The sequence below is a fragment of the Epinephelus lanceolatus genome, chromosome 19 (assembly GCF_041903045.1).
Source record: "Epinephelus lanceolatus isolate andai-2023 chromosome 19, ASM4190304v1, whole genome shotgun sequence".
Classification (NCBI taxonomy): domain Eukaryota; kingdom Metazoa; phylum Chordata; class Actinopteri; order Perciformes; family Serranidae; genus Epinephelus; species Epinephelus lanceolatus.
The window spans coordinates 16,681,284-16,697,390 of record NC_135752.1 but is presented as its reverse complement, the minus strand read 5'-3'; the positions used below and the strand labels follow the sequence as shown (position 1 = coordinate 16,697,390).

At 40.2% G+C, this 16,107-nt stretch overlaps 1 protein-coding gene across 2 annotated transcripts in view; it reads right to left on the bottom strand.

Annotated features, from left to right (window-relative positions):
- Positions 1-152: 152 nt before the first annotated feature.
- Positions 153-16,107, bottom strand: part of gpsm1b (G protein signaling modulator 1b) — a 41,225-nt gene continuing 25,270 nt past the window's right edge. The window contains exons 6-14 of one of the 2 annotated variants that reach the window (XM_033647431.2): positions 14,972-15,087; positions 14,695-14,850; positions 14,496-14,604; positions 14,274-14,388; positions 11,983-12,053; positions 11,681-11,851; positions 3,687-3,849; positions 3,377-3,582; positions 153-2,196 (exon numbers count right to left, since the gene is read on the bottom strand). In XM_033647431.2, coding sequence (XP_033503322.1) covers positions 1,996-2,196; positions 3,377-3,582; positions 3,687-3,849; positions 11,681-11,851; positions 11,983-12,053; positions 14,274-14,388; positions 14,496-14,604; positions 14,695-14,850; positions 14,972-15,087 — 1,308 coding nt within the window. In that variant the 3' untranslated portion in view covers positions 153-1,995. The remainder of the gene's footprint in view (positions 2,197-3,376; positions 3,583-3,686; positions 3,850-11,680; positions 11,852-11,982; positions 12,054-14,273; positions 14,389-14,495; positions 14,605-14,694; positions 14,851-14,971; positions 15,088-16,107) is intronic. The other variant, XM_078161826.1, reaches the window with a different exon arrangement.

Here is a 16,107-nt window from a genome sequence, read left to right as displayed (position 1 = left end):
CTCAGTGGGTCTGGGACTAGTTTTCCAGGGTACTGAATGTGAAGCTATTCCTGTGCTGTAGAGGTCAGTGCTACTCATGTAGCTTTCTAAGATTAATGTGTGCAAACTTTTTTTTTTTTTAACGCCAAAACTAAATAAAAATAGATCCCAAATAAACATCTGAAACATTTTATTAAAAGCATGAGGGGACATATTCATGTCCTCAAATGGAACATAAATACAAAATATATTTATATGTACAAATTATGGCAAAGACAAATAGAAGCGTACCAGGTACTTTCTAAAAATGTTAATTCACAAAAAAAACTGAGAAAAAGAAGAAAATATTAACTTTAGCTCCCAAATGTGTTGTTTATCAAAGATAGATGAATCAAACGTAGCCACTATGAACTTGCTAAATGATCCATCCCAGGTCAGCTTCTCGAAGGTTCATGAGCTTTGAGGTACAAAAATGAGGTATGCACTACTTTTGAATACAAAGCGAGCCTGTAGGTTAGGTCAATTATTTTATATAAGTACCATTATACAGATAATCTGTACAAGAAAAGGTTTCAAAATCTTAGCTGATTACAATTTCCTTGTTGCAGTTTGTACCTCTCTTGCTGATTTTGGAACTTTTGCTGCAACGCATGGATAGAAATGTACATGTAACTGAAACCTTTATGAAATGATTAGCAAAAATCTCCCCATTTATGGTACAAATTGGCAAAACTTGCTGCTGAAAGTTCACAAAACCGTCATACTTGTACTGTATCACAATATTATTCTTATTATTACATTGTCCTAAAAATATTCAGAAGTAGGGAATACCTTTTATCCCCACTGGATTACACTGTATTTCACAGAGGTAATACAAGGGTTTGACCACAGGGAGGCGGCACATCTGCAGCACAACCTCAAATTAGTGACTTCAATATTGTTCATGATATTATTATCATCCTCAAAATGTCACATCCATCTCATCCGTCTCTATTTCTATGTTAAGTAATAATAAAAATGGCAGTAAGCAGTAGTCTGTTATCAGATGTTGAGAACAGTATGGGCAGCAGATAGCATTACTTTCAAAAGCTAAGCAGAACAGTTAATTGGAGCTTGAATTATCACACAACGCTAGTCTTGAATCTCTAAAAGAAGCAGCTATTTTGTATCATTTGCGCAGTAACCATGGTTACTGCATACTGTGTGAAGAGATGCATTTTTAGAAATGCAGAAATGCACATAAATAACATTTATGTGGTAAATCCTATTTGACTCAGTCTGTTGTTTTAAATGAATCGTATTACTTTGTTGAAGTCAGGAAAAATGAAGCATGGTTATCAATCAGTGGAGAGTTTCGACTGACTAGAGCTGTTTTTTTTAACACTGGATGATGTGTCCTAATACTGTTACTGCACAAATAACACCAGTTTTCTATGAGAAGGGGGAAGCACAAAGATTGAATGATAAGGTACAACTGAATTTGTACATTTGTCAAATGTTGAACTTGTTTGATAAAGCCAGTTGGTATAAACATTATCATTTACGTCTTTTTGATTCAGTGCAAATCTGTCACTGTTCTCATGTTTTCATCAACTCTGTTCCCATCATTAAATCTTTGTGATTCCTACGACTCGTGCTCTAATTGGCCATTGCCCATTATGTGTTCCTACAGAACACATCTGACACCAGGGAATACAATCTTGAGTCTGAAAAATAAAATGCTGATTAAGGCATTAGATTGAGTCCATACTTCATGTTTGCTTCCTGTTACCCCAAAACGTACTTTCTGAGCTTAAATTCTGCTTGTTTTCCCGTTACATTAACGAATATTTAGAACATAATACACCGAGCAACATTTGACAGGGAACCACCTATTGCACATTGAAGTTGTCTTGTTATTAAAAATCTTGTTAGTTCACCCTTCAGTGCTGCCTTTAAATGTTGGCTCATCCCTCTTTCATTTCTTCTTTTTTTATTTTCTTTGACAAAAACTTGTGCAGCATTATTCACCGAGTCCTAGCTGGAAAAACCACCAGGCGGCTCTGGGTCGGGGGACGGAGGGTCGTCCTGGTCGTCTGAGGGCAGGTGGACGCGCTGCTCGTCCATGCGCTTGGCCTGCACCCTCTGGATTAGACTGAAGAAGTCTTCATCAGGCACTGTGGGGGCGTGTGGGCCGGCTTCTGGTGGGGAGCACCGCTGATCATCAATCCTAGAGGACTACAGTCAGAAAGATTGATATATTCAGTGGATATATTTAGAGGCAAATGTGACACAATGTGGTTTAAAGGAAGTAAGAATTTTCCTAGTCGATCAATAGTCATCATTTATAGCCATTAGTCGACTAGTCTCCTGCATGTTTACAATATTAATTCAATTATCAAATTATATATTTTGGGTGGGTCAACACAATGGTTTGAGTTCAAGGTCTGGGAAAGAATAGTATCAGTAACATTGTTAACACTGTGCTACATTACAGAGAAATACAAAACCGTACTAATGAACCTTCATTAATATATTTTATCTACAAGTGCACGTCACACTCTGAGCGAGCTGCCTGTTAATGACGCTGTCGGCAAAGCAGTAATGATTGTGCTAAGTGGCTAATGTTTGCCTGAGTTCACATATCACCTTGGGTTCGTCCTTCACCTTCTCAAAATGATCCCACACTTTGGATTTCCTGCCCAACATGTTATTAACCAGCCTGTGTAATAACTGCAGGTACCAGCCCTGGAAATTAACATGACTCCTCTCTGACTGCTGAGCGTGGCCACTTCCTGTGTTTGTCCTTTCCAATTAAATTCCCACACGGTCCAGTCATATAGGTTCTGCTTTATTCTGACAAGGCGCAGCTCCTAATAGAGTTTTACGTTTTTTTTTTGGTTGTTTGTTTTCTTTGTCTGCAACTAAGCGACCAATGAAATCTTGCAAACTAATGACCTTTCTGGTCGACCAATGTTTGGTTGACTATTTATGGAACGACCCTATTACTCACCCTGAGTTATGGTGAATTTGTGAAGAAAACTTTGTTTTCCGTGCATGCTTTGATAGTGAACGAAGAATCCTAAAGCTACATTTTTTTTTTGCTAATTTGAAGACATAGGGGTTTGATTTAACCGCGGTGGATCTGAACTAACCCTTCAAAACACCAAAGTCGCACAATACCACAAACTACCTATCGAGGCAGTGGTAGACCAGCCGTGTAGGTTCAGCAGGTTAAAATTACTATTTTTGTCAATGCAGTCTGGCTTTGAAGAGAGCATAGATAAGTTTCACAGATTTATCTGGGCAACTTCTTCTACTCCTTGTGCAGCTATCACCACCGTCTATAAGACCAATAATTAAGAATCTAAAAGGATTAAACCCTCCACTTCTTTTCGTAAGTGAATTGTGGCCTTACCTGGCACTTAATAAGCATGTTGAAGAAGTCATCGCTGGGTTCCTGATGATCTCCCTCACCCACCAGGTGTCCCAGATTGTTATGGGTAATCCTCAGTCCTGGAAGGTTACCGACATTAACCCGCTGGTCATCGAGGCGGCGGCTCTGGGAGCTAGCAATCAAATCAAACAGCTCCTCGGTCTGGGGGGAGGTGGTGATTGCAGGATCTAAGAGAAGAAGTCGTCCAGTTATTAAAAAAAGGAGTTAATGTGTCCTCAATAAAGTCAATAAAGAACTTAACAGGCATGTGTGAGGGCGGTTCTAAACCAACCTATCATCTCATTCAGGGACGACACGGAGTTCGCAGCACCTTCTCCGTTGTCTCCGTTCTGTGGCTCATCAAGATGGCAGCGCTGGTCATCCATGCGGCTGCTCTGGAACTTGCTGAGGAGGTCAAAGAAGCAGTCTTCATCGGAGGGGTCACGGCCCAGCTTCTGAGAAAGAGAAGGGGTTCACAATGTTTTTACTGGAATACCTGATTGTGTAGAACCACTCCTAGATCAAAGGGTTTTATGGGCAATTGTGTCAAATATTTGTTTCATTTACAGTAGGTGTGAATGTGTATTTCTGTATTGCCACCATGCAAACTGTGTGGACCCCAGCAGAAATAGCTGCTGCAATGCCAAAGCTAATGGGGATCTAAATAAGCAAACAACGAAACATGATAAAATCATTTAGCACAATGCCATTGTGAGTGTCAGGGGGGATTTTCAAGGTGGCCAGCTTGTGATAGAGAAAAATAATCTGATTGAATCACATGGGATGGCCTTCCTGGTTAGACTCCCTTGGCCTAGATACTGAAGGTGGTACATCATGAAATGTGTAAAAATAAACAACCCATTTGTATTTAAGTATAATGGCCCACACAGTGGTAACCTGTAAAAGTAGATGGAATAATCAGAAGATATAGCTGTAGCCACTGTAGTCCATAGAGCAGGTGATAGAATATAAACAGTCTCTTTATAAAAGCTGTATCATTGTTTTAGTTTCTTGACTTAATGAGGCAAAAGTTACAGCAAGTCATGCTAAAAAGTTCTCATTTGTTTGAACTTTCACACATGAGCAATGGGGTTGAAACACTGTCCTTGGCTTCAGTGCCGGAAATTAGCATATAGCCCCAGTCAATGATCAGCCAATCAATAATTCAATCACTGACTGACTCAATGCCATTTATGTGTTACATCCTCACAACTAGTCGGCCTCTGAAAGTGCTGTTTCCTTTGTTTGCTTTGAGATGAAATCCAGAGGTGCTCTCTCACGTCACACTGAATGACCCTCTTTCACCCAGTGTCACAGTCTAACTGTTGCATTTAAACTTTGCAACTGAAGTGGATAACACATGCATGAAAAATGTTTTTGCTACAGATACTCTGAGCCAGCAAAGCAGATGTGGAATTTATTATGTTTGACCAACACTGCTGAAATATTCTGGCAATCAGACTGTGATGTTAGGATACTGAATGAGAAATCTCAATCTACAGGACAGCAGCTATATGCTTTTATAATATATATTATCTGAGAACATATAAACCTGCCAACACACTAATTTAAATTATCAGATGAAGTGAAAACAATATATCAAAAAAACATCTTTCATCTGTATTTTTAAGCAAAATAAAGTAAAAGTTCTACAATAGGCTGAATTCTTCTATCATCCTCCCATGTTCAAGGGCTCTACTTCTATGCCTGGGGTCTGTTCTAAGAAGCAGTACTAAGATATCTGGATCAACCTGCAGGGTCAAACAAAAGCAAACTCAAAACTGGAGCATGAAAAGCAAAGAGACCTGTTCTTTTATTTGTTCTTGTAGTTTTACTAACCTTTAAGCCTAACCTGATAAATAATTAAAAAGCCTCTTGTAAAGGTTCCTGATTACCCTTTGTTGCTTAAGCTTCTAAACCAAGAAAAGCATTGCATTGTTTTTGCATTTTTCTACCATGCATCTCAAAGCAAGGGTTTCAAATCTCTATAATATAGGTTGTGGCCGAAACTTTACCTCTTTGTGGTCAAGGACATAATTGACCTTTTTTGACTACTTTTGATTGTACCTTTAAATTTCACCTTAAAAACTGTTTTCCTGCCTTGTTTGGTGTCATTTTTTTTTTCAGCACAATCTCATATTGCTACCGATTTTTGTCAAAGCATTAAAGGAATTCGTCAAACACAAAATGACAATTTGGATATAAATAACTAACCCCATGTTACGTATACCTCCAGTGAACGAAGAATTGAAAAAACAAAATATTTCTTGATAAACTCATATCATAGGCGACTATGTCTAAAAACAGCAAAACAATATCAGAACATCAGTTTACAAACACCCACCAAACTTGTTTTAAAGGGTTAGCTCAGATTAACCAAAGTCATACAATAAGGCCAGCAGCTCCCGTATTTAGCAAGGTAAAATTACTGTTTCACTTCCAGTTCAGTTTACTGTTGGAAATGGCTGTCTGTTTCAGAAGTACTGAGCATGCGGATGGATAATGGAGTTGTGTGTGAGTTTGTAAACAGATGTTTTAAAGTAGTTTTACTGTTGTTAAAGGTGGACCCCTATTACTTCAATTCATCGTGCATTTTCTCTGTTTCTTTTGTATGTCTCCAGTAAACAAAGAATCCCAAAACAATGTTTTTTTTGTTAAGGATTCAACGTACATGGGGTAAGGAACTGATATACAAATGGTCATTTAGTGGGTGGAGTATTCCTTTAATAACTAATCAACTTCATATAATCCAAATAAAGTTCATTATCCAAGACTTAAAGTGGGCATTAACGAAAAATTATACTACACTGTGCAGGTCAGTTCACAGTGAGATATAAATACAGTGGTATACAGTGGTATACAGTTTTGTAATAAATCCTGCATCTTCTTAAACATTAAACTGAGCCAAATGTTAATTGACTAAACTAAAGAAGGTTTAGGACTCATTTAACTACTCGTACTTGATAAGACATTACACACTTTAGTAAAAATCAACAACAATCACCACCTGTAAAAGCTTTTTGTGATGCCTCCACATCAACAAAATGTCCACAAGCAGGTTAATGGGAGACAAGGTGAAAGTAAGCATCACAAATCGACAACAGTCTGACAGTGTTTCCATTACAAAAGCCTCTGGACTGCACTTCCCTCCCCCGCTTTAACAAAGCACTCCCAATAACCTTCACAATAACAACAGTTCTAATGTACCACCCAACCACAATAACTTTGACATCTTTAACACCAACTAGTGGATGCTGTTGAAATCACTTTGCCTTACAGCAAGATGTGAAGTAGGTCAGCGTCAGCAAACACCTGATTTCACTCAGCCCTATTCTTGGAATTGTTTCTTCTATTTCAACTTTTGTATTAGAAAATTAAACTATGCTTCAGACAAAATATAGCTTTTACTATTTATTATAAAGTTTTTCAATTTCTAATGCATCAACTCCCCTCAAAGTTAAATATCTACACACACAGTAAAGACACACACACTGCAAATACATACACAACTGCAAGTCAGATATCTAAAGGAAAAGAAAGTTAACAACCTCTGGTATCCTCTGCACCATGTTGTTATTCAAGCCGCAAAACATAAATGAAACATCTTACCAGCAGCACTTCTCCTTTGTCCTCTATCTATCCCTCTCTCTCCGTCATTTCTCGCTAAGCTCTCTTTCCCCCTCTCGCTCTGTCCACACGCCTGGCTCACACCTCCTTCTCCCCTGCTTTCACCCACCACTTCACTCTCTCTATCTCTCTCTGCTCCCCTGCTGGACTCAACTCCCTCCCTCTAATTTCCTCTCCTCTTGTATCCCTCTATTCCAGCCTTCTTTTAATCTCTACCATCCACTCTCTGTCTCTCTTTCTCTCTTTCTCTCTGCGGCTCTCCTGCAGGCCATTTTTGTCCCGTTCACCCACTGTGGGAAAACAACTCATTATGGGAAGCAGGGGGGAGTTGACCCTGTGGGGAGGGTAGCAGCGCTGTGATCAAGGTCACATTATCAGCAGAGGGGTAGAGCTCTGGGTGGGGGGAGGAAGGGAGAGAAGAGGGGGTGGAAAGATGGGTGCAGGGGTACAGTTATGAGTAAACTGCATGCCAACAGTGGCAGCCTGCAGGGATCAACTACCCTGAAATGTCAAGAACCACCAATGTCAGCACTCAATTCTCACATGACAATGTTCATACACCATTCATAACCAAGGATATTTTCTGACACGCACATAAATAAAATCTTCTGTGAGATCTGTATTTCCTTGCTCTTTGCACACTAATCAGCTGTGACTTATAGCCGTCTCTGTCCTCTGTCCTCGCCCCCATGGTCACTGTGTGGGTCTCCTCACTTCCCTCTCTGTGTTGTCCAATTAATCAAGTAGGCCAAAGGGACAGAACAAGAGAGAAAGGGACACGTGATGATGATGAGAGAGGGGGGAAAAAGGGAGACAGAGTCAGAGAAGGAGGGAAGTGAAGTTGTGTGAGAGAGGGGAGTCACTGTGTGAATGGAGGAGAATAAAAGACAAAGGCGGCTCCTCCTGGATTATATCATCATTGTGCTTTCCAACTTCATATGTGTGACAGCAACAGTAACTAAGGGGGGCACTGCTTAGCTAATGGTCAGTTTAACCTCCTGAGACCCAAACTTTTGTTTGGTATATATTTTTAATTTCTCCTACCTATTAGGGATCAGTAGGACCCAATAAGTATAAATAAACTAAATGTCTAAGTGCCAGGATCGGCTGCAGACTGACTTGGCAGTGATGGCTGCCATCTTGTTTTTACATGGATTAGTGTATTGTGCTCTTACTACCCCTAGATGGCACAAAAAAGTGTCCACAAATGAGGACAACAGGTCTTGGTCATGTAGAATGAGGCATAAGGTCAAGTAAACCCAAAATGTGATGTCCTCAAATGAGGACACAGGGTCTCAGGAGGCTATGTTCATACCTTGTATTGGAGCAAACTAATGTACCCGAAGAAAAAACCAACCAATCTTGGAGCACAGGAATGAAGCACTATCATCTCTGTAAAACATGCTCTTAAACGTTTTGTCTGCTAGCACGTCTACAGGTATCATTCATAATGAATTAATATTAATTTTAAAATGTATATACTGTATATTCTGCCGATGAAGGCACTGTGATATGGTTGAATGTTTGGGAACAAGCACGAAAGTAGTACATTATTTCATCAAGAGCCGTTTCCAAGGTCAAGAACGAACTGACAAGTTCAACTTTCAAGCAAACATGGATGAGAAGTCAATGAAAAGTTTTAGTTATAGTTTAGTGTTAGTTATGGAAAGTTATTTAATGCTATACAAAAAGGATTTTACAACATGATTGACAATTCTGTGAGCCAACTGGTGGGCTTACTTCTTCACATTTTGTTGATAATATTAGTTTATTTTTTAATGTTTTAAACTAAAATGCTGGCCATATCTTACACAGTTACACCTTTAACTCCATCTACTGATGAAGATCATTTGATATGCTCAAAAGGTACGAAACAAGTGAGTTGTTGGACCTTGAGTTCAAAATGTTTTGTCAACAATACACTGTATGTCATTGCAGCGCCAGGACTGTCCAGTCAGTACTCACGGACATGCATCAGTCGATGTATAAAAGCAAAGAACCTGAAACAGATTTAATTTTCTTGCTTTAAATGCAGCACTGTTCTTCTGACAAAAACATTGTTGTTGACCAAAAAGATGTTTGTAGGTTGTTGCACCCCAACTTGATTTTAACTGGTTCAAAAGAAATGGCAACGCTAGAATGTGAACTTCAATCTGATAACTGAACTAACAATTTGGTGTCGACACATGCTAGAGAAATCACAAGTTCTAGCTTAAGGAAAGAGTTTCACAGACACACAGCTGGCTGGATTGGCAGATTTGAAAAAAGGGTTTGCTTCAATGTCATCAGGATTACCAACATTTAGCCTTCTTCTTCCTTGTGATGAACTATCATCATGCAGCCTAGTAATTCCCACTCTTTTCTAGCATGTCAGCTAGCTGATTACAACAATTAGAATTGTCACAGAACTGAGGCATGATAAGGTGCTGTGTGGGCGCAGAATTTAAGGGATACAGCTGTGAAACGGCACATTCATTAAGAATCTAGTTCACAGCTAATGGAGCACTGTTGGGATTTAATGAGGAGACACCTTTGCTATGTATCTGACTTCTAACATAATACTGTAACCTCGTGGGAAATTAAGGGATATGTTCCCAATTTAATCTCTCTAGTTTCACTCATTTTCTCTTTAAAGCAGAAGCCCTGATGAAATTCCAGACATGGGATGAAAAGAAAAGAAAGGGAAAAGTAGTTACATGAATTGAGCAGTCAGCATTTCAGGTCCCCTTGATGCTTTCTAGGGGGAAAATCAAACCCATAGTTTCTCAGGTGGGTTCTCAGTGATTGAATTAAAAGCATTGTATGGCTTAGATTTACTGCACATGTGAACTAGGGCCTCTATTATACATTTTAATGGGCTGCTTGAAACTCTGAGGCATGAAAAAAAAAGTAGAGCCTCGGCAGCCTATTTTTTTTCTGTTGTCAGCAAAAAAACAAAAGGAAAATACCATTTTTTATTGCTTTATCCTTAGGCTTTTTAACTAAGTCTCAAAACTGAGGAGTGCTTGAATTTCAATACTTCTGGAAACTTATGAATGCAGTCATGTGTGGAGTTGGAAAGTGTGAAACTTACCATTTTTAATTAGTTCCAAGTTATAAAAACAATGTGGAAAAAACTTTCACAGTAGGCTAATATGCAACACTCCAGGGGACTAAGTGTAAAAAAAATTATGAGGCAGAAGCTAAATAGAAGTTACAAAAACCTTTACAAGAATAGTTTGACAGTTTGGTAAACCCTTTCTTGCTAAGAGTTAGATGAGAAAATTGTTAACACTCTTATGTCTGTGGGGTAAACATGACGCTATCGCCACCAGCTGGTTAGCTTAGATTAGCATGAAGACTGGAAACAAGAGGAAACAGTAAGCCCGGCTCTGTCCCATGGATGTATAAAGAAAACTGGATACAGTGTTGGAGGCGAGATCCGTTCATTCCTATGAAAGTAGCTCAGGTAAACCAAAAGGCTCGATTTCCGCAGTATGAAATTACCCAGATCTTCCGCATGGTGGGGACCATAGAGCAAGCACCCTGGAGACTGACGGCGGCTGAGCAGCAAACTTATGGTTTATTATGGTTTAATAAAATGCAGCTCCTCTAGACTTTACAAATGTCGTGGAATGTCATGGACTAAAGGGATTAAATCTGATAGTGAAATGAGTCATTTCGACAGTGGTTGTTAGCTGAACAAAATGTAGCCACGAATTAAGAGACATCTCTTACATAATGTAAGTCTATAGGAAAAAGTGTTTTTGGGCCCCACGGCATCAAGTGACAGAATCGGATGTTGTAATTCCACATCTGGCCACTAAAGCCCTGTTTTCACCGAACACTTCAGTATGGTACCTTTGGAACCAAAAGTAACCCTTCAGACGTGGTACCTAGACCCTAGTTCTACTTAGTGTTCCTACTGCACAGTACTCTTTCATGTGGGTGGGGTTTTTGTCACTCACTGTATTTCCTCCTTCATCAGTCAGCACCTTGTTTATCATCCACAGAACAGGGTTGGACACTGACATTTTCAGAACAAAATAAAACAGGCTGCAGTGAGAGTCTCTCTCCATGGGATATTTGAGAATAGCAGGTTTGTGCATTTTGTCCCTCTAAGGCAAGCTCAGGGGTTTAGTGTTGCCGGAGCCCACAGGAACAACGCTCCACAATGCTTTTTTTTTTTCCTCCGAGTGAGGACTGGGATATGGTTAAAGTTGCCACAGTGATATTGCATTATTAAGTAATTTACGTACACATTCCACCTTAAAAATTGCTGGAAGTCGGCCCATTTTACAGTTCTATGCTATGAACAGTGGTTACATAAGCCTCAAAACCAGCCACAACTTGGCCCTGAGCAGAGTGATGGTCCGCTATTGACCAATCAACAGACTGCAGTGTTCACAGCTCCACCTTTTAGTACCAGATCTGTGTGCTAGGTACCCCAACAGAGGGGTGACCAAAAAATGGGGACGGTACATAACCGTTCCATTGGTACCATCCACAGCTTTTCACAGTGGAAACAGGAAAAAAAGCATACCGAACTGACCTGTACCCTACCGTACAGCTCAGCGGGGCTTAGGTATAATTGGATGCAAAGCCCAGCGCTTGCTGTGTCCACAGCATACTTGGGTCCGACTAAGAAGCTAATACAAAAATAAAGCTACAGCTACTCACTGCCACTGGAGGTGGGACTTGCACAGTGATGTCATCAGTGTCCACAGGAGAGTCCAACCACGGCCTTTCATCTGATGACTGACTGTCAGGATAGCCCTTTCTTTTGCCTGGCTGTGACAGCTGACTCTTGGACCTCCTGGGGATACTTTCCAACTCTTGGTTCTCACCATTCTGCAGTAAACGATAAACAAACATATTATTAGAGGGGGATTGATAACTGTTTGGGGAGAGGTGTGTGGGCCACATTTACAGGCACATTTCTCTCCTGGGTGTTGTACTGCAATGTGAGAAAGATAAATCACCTTGTCTGAGGAGTATTTCCAGAGTTCTACACTGTCCATGCTGTTTCTCTTGGTGAATTTGGGTCTTGCTCCTACAGGGAAAAAAAATAACATAAACATTACTACATAAATTACTACATGATAAAAAATGTATCTCCCAGCTGTAGAATCTCTCAAATACTCCAGTCTAAAATTAAATCAAGCATGCAAGGCGCTCTTTGTCTTTTCTCATGTCAGCATTGGTCTCATGATGCTCGGTGTGGATATGAGGTTAAGGCAGACAACCAAACAATCTGAATAAGAGTCTGTTTGCCAGCTCCGCATCACCGAGAGAAATGTAGGACACGGGTGTGAGTTTCTGCCCAGAGGAGGGCTCCTGAAAGCAACACCACACAAAAGCCAGGCTGACTGTACAGATAAAGATCGTAGAGTTTCTCTTTTAAACTTTTCAAATGCTCCCATTATTATGAGTTGAAGGGAATCTCTAACAATAATAATCAATTTTATTGTTTGAGGATAATGTTGACAACAGACTGTGAATCAAAGAATCAAATCATCATCCTGAAACTGGGGGTAAAGTCAGAAAAGTTCACCTTACCCCAAAAATGTACACACTCTTTGCTTTCTCTCATATTTAGCCCCAGTCTAGACATGACACAAACACTGTCTGTCTGTTAGGTCTGTCTCATCTTAACTTAGTTTTACACTTAAATGGCCACCTTATATACACAAACAGCATTCCAGTTAGCTTACTCAAGCCCACATGTTATTTTTGTTAAACATTCAAATTCAAAGAGCAGACACAAAAATAAACAAACAAAAAAATACTTAAAAAAAACTACAGTTAACAGACTTCAAACTCTATTTTTAAGATTTGGTTGATAAATGCCCATTTACTGAACCCCTGAGTCAAGTTTCTATCGTTAAAATCCCTTATACAATTTCCAAGAGCTCTATAGCCATTCAATTTTTTATTATTTTTTTCCCCATTTCTGTGAGATGGAAGGGCAAGTACAGCTTGAAGACAGCTTCGCCTAACCACAGTTTGCAGCGAGCAAGCAAATCATGGGTTTGCATTCACATTCAAACACACACACACACAAGCACAGAGACAATACAAGCAGAAAAACACAGAACTGGGGTTTTTTCCATTAGCTGCCCCCTCTTCCTCGCCATGACTAAGGAAACTGAGTGCACTTGGCCTGTCCCAGTAACTACTTTTGTTGGATGATGTATTGTCCCACAAATAATTGTGATAAATAATACAATTGTGATTTTAAGATCAAGTTAGGCCACTGATAAAATGATTATATAATAGCACAATAAGGGCAATATGGTAAGATATATGGACATGACCTCCATAGTTTTGCTGACTTCGATAAGTCCATAAGATAATTATCGTGACAGGCCGAGCCTGCACAACGTTAAAGAAATCAGGTTACATGAGCGCACATAAAACACTGGTGGAGAAGTCAACAATGGCCCGAAGTTAACTTCAGTCTCAAGTTCACTGCGTCATTATTTCATTCCATGTTTAGCATGGGCACAAGATTCTTTTCTTTGCATGTTTGTTTTACCAAATCTGTGATTGTATATGAATTTACATTCTACATTACTACATTAATGTCAGATGTTAATTTAATGCACAGAATTTAATTTACAGAGCGTCTTCTGGCACCAGCTGTGTTATGTGCAAACCTTATTATTGCTCATCAGGTCATTATTACTTATGGGTTGGGTATCAAATGCTTACGTTGTTTTTTAATGACAATCGATATTCCTGACAAATACATTCAATAGATATACATTTTACTGTTAATAGCTGCAATTAAAGCTCTCCAGTAACACTGAAAACTATGACTCTGTTACATTTAGACTGATATTGTTTAATGAAACTGACACTGCCTGTCTGCCTATCTCATTATCTGAACAACTATAATTAGTGGGTGCAGGGTCAATGTCAAGTTTTAATGGCAGGTTTCCAGTATCTCTCCATTACTAGCATTCAATAGAGAGTATATGACAAACATACAATTACGGGGCTCTCCAAAATCAGACTCTCCAACTCTGGGAATTTTTTTGTGTGTGCCTCTAATCATTCAACATTTTGGAAAATACACTTATTTGCTTTCTTGCCCAGAGTTAGATAAGGAGATTGATACCACTCTCATGTCTGTCTGTTAAATATAAAGCTGAAGTTAGTCAGCTTATAATCGCATGTAGACTAGAAACAGGGAAAAACAACTAAAGCTCAACAATTTAACACATTATGTCTCATATAATAGGTAAAATAAAATAAGTTTCAGCATCACCTTGCATCTCAAACTCTGAGCTGGAAGGTGAAAGGTCGCTCTCATTGACCCCCAGAGCCTCCATCAGCTGCTCCACGTTCATTCTGGCCGTCAGCTCCCCGTTTCTGTCTCCAATCTGAGGAAGAAAGGAAGAGACAAGACGGGTCCAATCAGGTTGAATGCAAAAGGCCTTTACTTCACCGATGGTGCATTTTTCTAGTGTTTGTAAAAGCAAATTCTCACTTCTTTAGAGATGTCCAGGTGCTTCCGGGCATAGTGGAGAGCTTGTTTGTGGTTTCCTAAAGACACATATGCATTTCCCAGACTCCAGCAGGCCCGACCCTCGCCAACCCTAATGAGACATGAACACACAGACAAATGTAAAAACTACCTCTTTGCTCATGTATGTGTGTGTGTATGCATTAAATATTGCTCAGTCTACCTATCAGTGAGCTCCTGGGCTATGTACAGGTGTTTCAGGTGGTAGTCTATAGCCCTCTCGTACTGCTGCAGAAGAGTGTAGGTGTTTCCGAGGCTGTAACAGGCCTGAGCCTCCATCACCTGGTCTCTCAGCTGCCTGGACAGCTGCAAGGTTTTCCTATAGATGAAGAAACAGAAGGAGAAAGGGAGCAAAGGACTTTAGTCACATTTTCAATTTTGCAGACACTGGTTCACTTCCCCATCCCTCCACTAGATGTCAGACTCCCCTCTCTTCTCACCTGTAGTACTCAGTGGCAGTATTGAACTGGCCCAGGAATATCAGGGCATTGCCGAGGTTACTGTAGGCTCGCCGCTCTGCCGCTTTGTCTCCAAATTCTTTGGCTATGGATAATCGCTGTGAATGATAGAGCGAGAAAGGTCAAGTCAAACCAAATTAACACGATATTTTCAACCTGCCTATTAATATTAACAGCTAAATGGCATAAACGTCTTGTGTCCTGTTACCCTGCTTTGCCCTTTTTTGACTCTGTGCACAAGCAGAGACAGTTACACAACTTCAGGTTGCATGCTCTGTCAGGCACGTGAGTCCATGAAAAGATGTGCTGCTGCAGCAGTGGTACATTAAATCATCTCCAGTGATTCCCTTTAAAGGAAGTGTTCTCCCCTCTGTGGCACACTGATAGATTTGTAACAGGGAGGAGAGGAGAGGCCGGCTTCTCCCATGAGAAAACAAGTGGTTTACAATTGAAAGTGACAGAAAACACGGGGGGAGAGAGCTTGCAGCCATGTTTGCAGGTGATTCACCAAGAAACCAATTTCCTACATTTTTTTTCCCAATGAGAGGTCATCAATCTGTGCACACTGTGTGTTAGTACAGGGTGAGGTGAATCATGATCCACTGGAAAACTCACCAAGGTGATATTTACTCGCACAGAGGCTAGGACTGAATGAATGAGACTGTAAAGGATACAATGCAATGACAAAAATAAGTCCCTCCTTCACTACCAAACTGGCCGTGTGAGCCTTGCTATTTTGCATGTAAAATTCAGCCAGTCTGAAGTCTGTGCGAGGCAAACTAAGATCTTTACTCAGCAAGAAGCAACCGCATATAGCCTGCATCTTCACTGAAATGAACAGCAGTGCAGTGTGGGTGTACCTTTAAGCCACAAATCATGCACAACACATGATGCTTGGTTACAACACAACAGTAAATCAAATTTTGTGGTGACCACTAGTTTGCTTCTGGGCTGCACAGTGCCACAGGAGGCTGTTTTATGACTGTGGTGGCCGGTGCTATATGTGTGCTGGGGCAGTAAGTGGAGGGCAGCAGACATCAACAGACTCAACAAACTGATCTGCAAGGCCGGTGAGGCTGTGGAGGTGGAGCTGGATTCTCTATCGGCAGTGTCAGAGT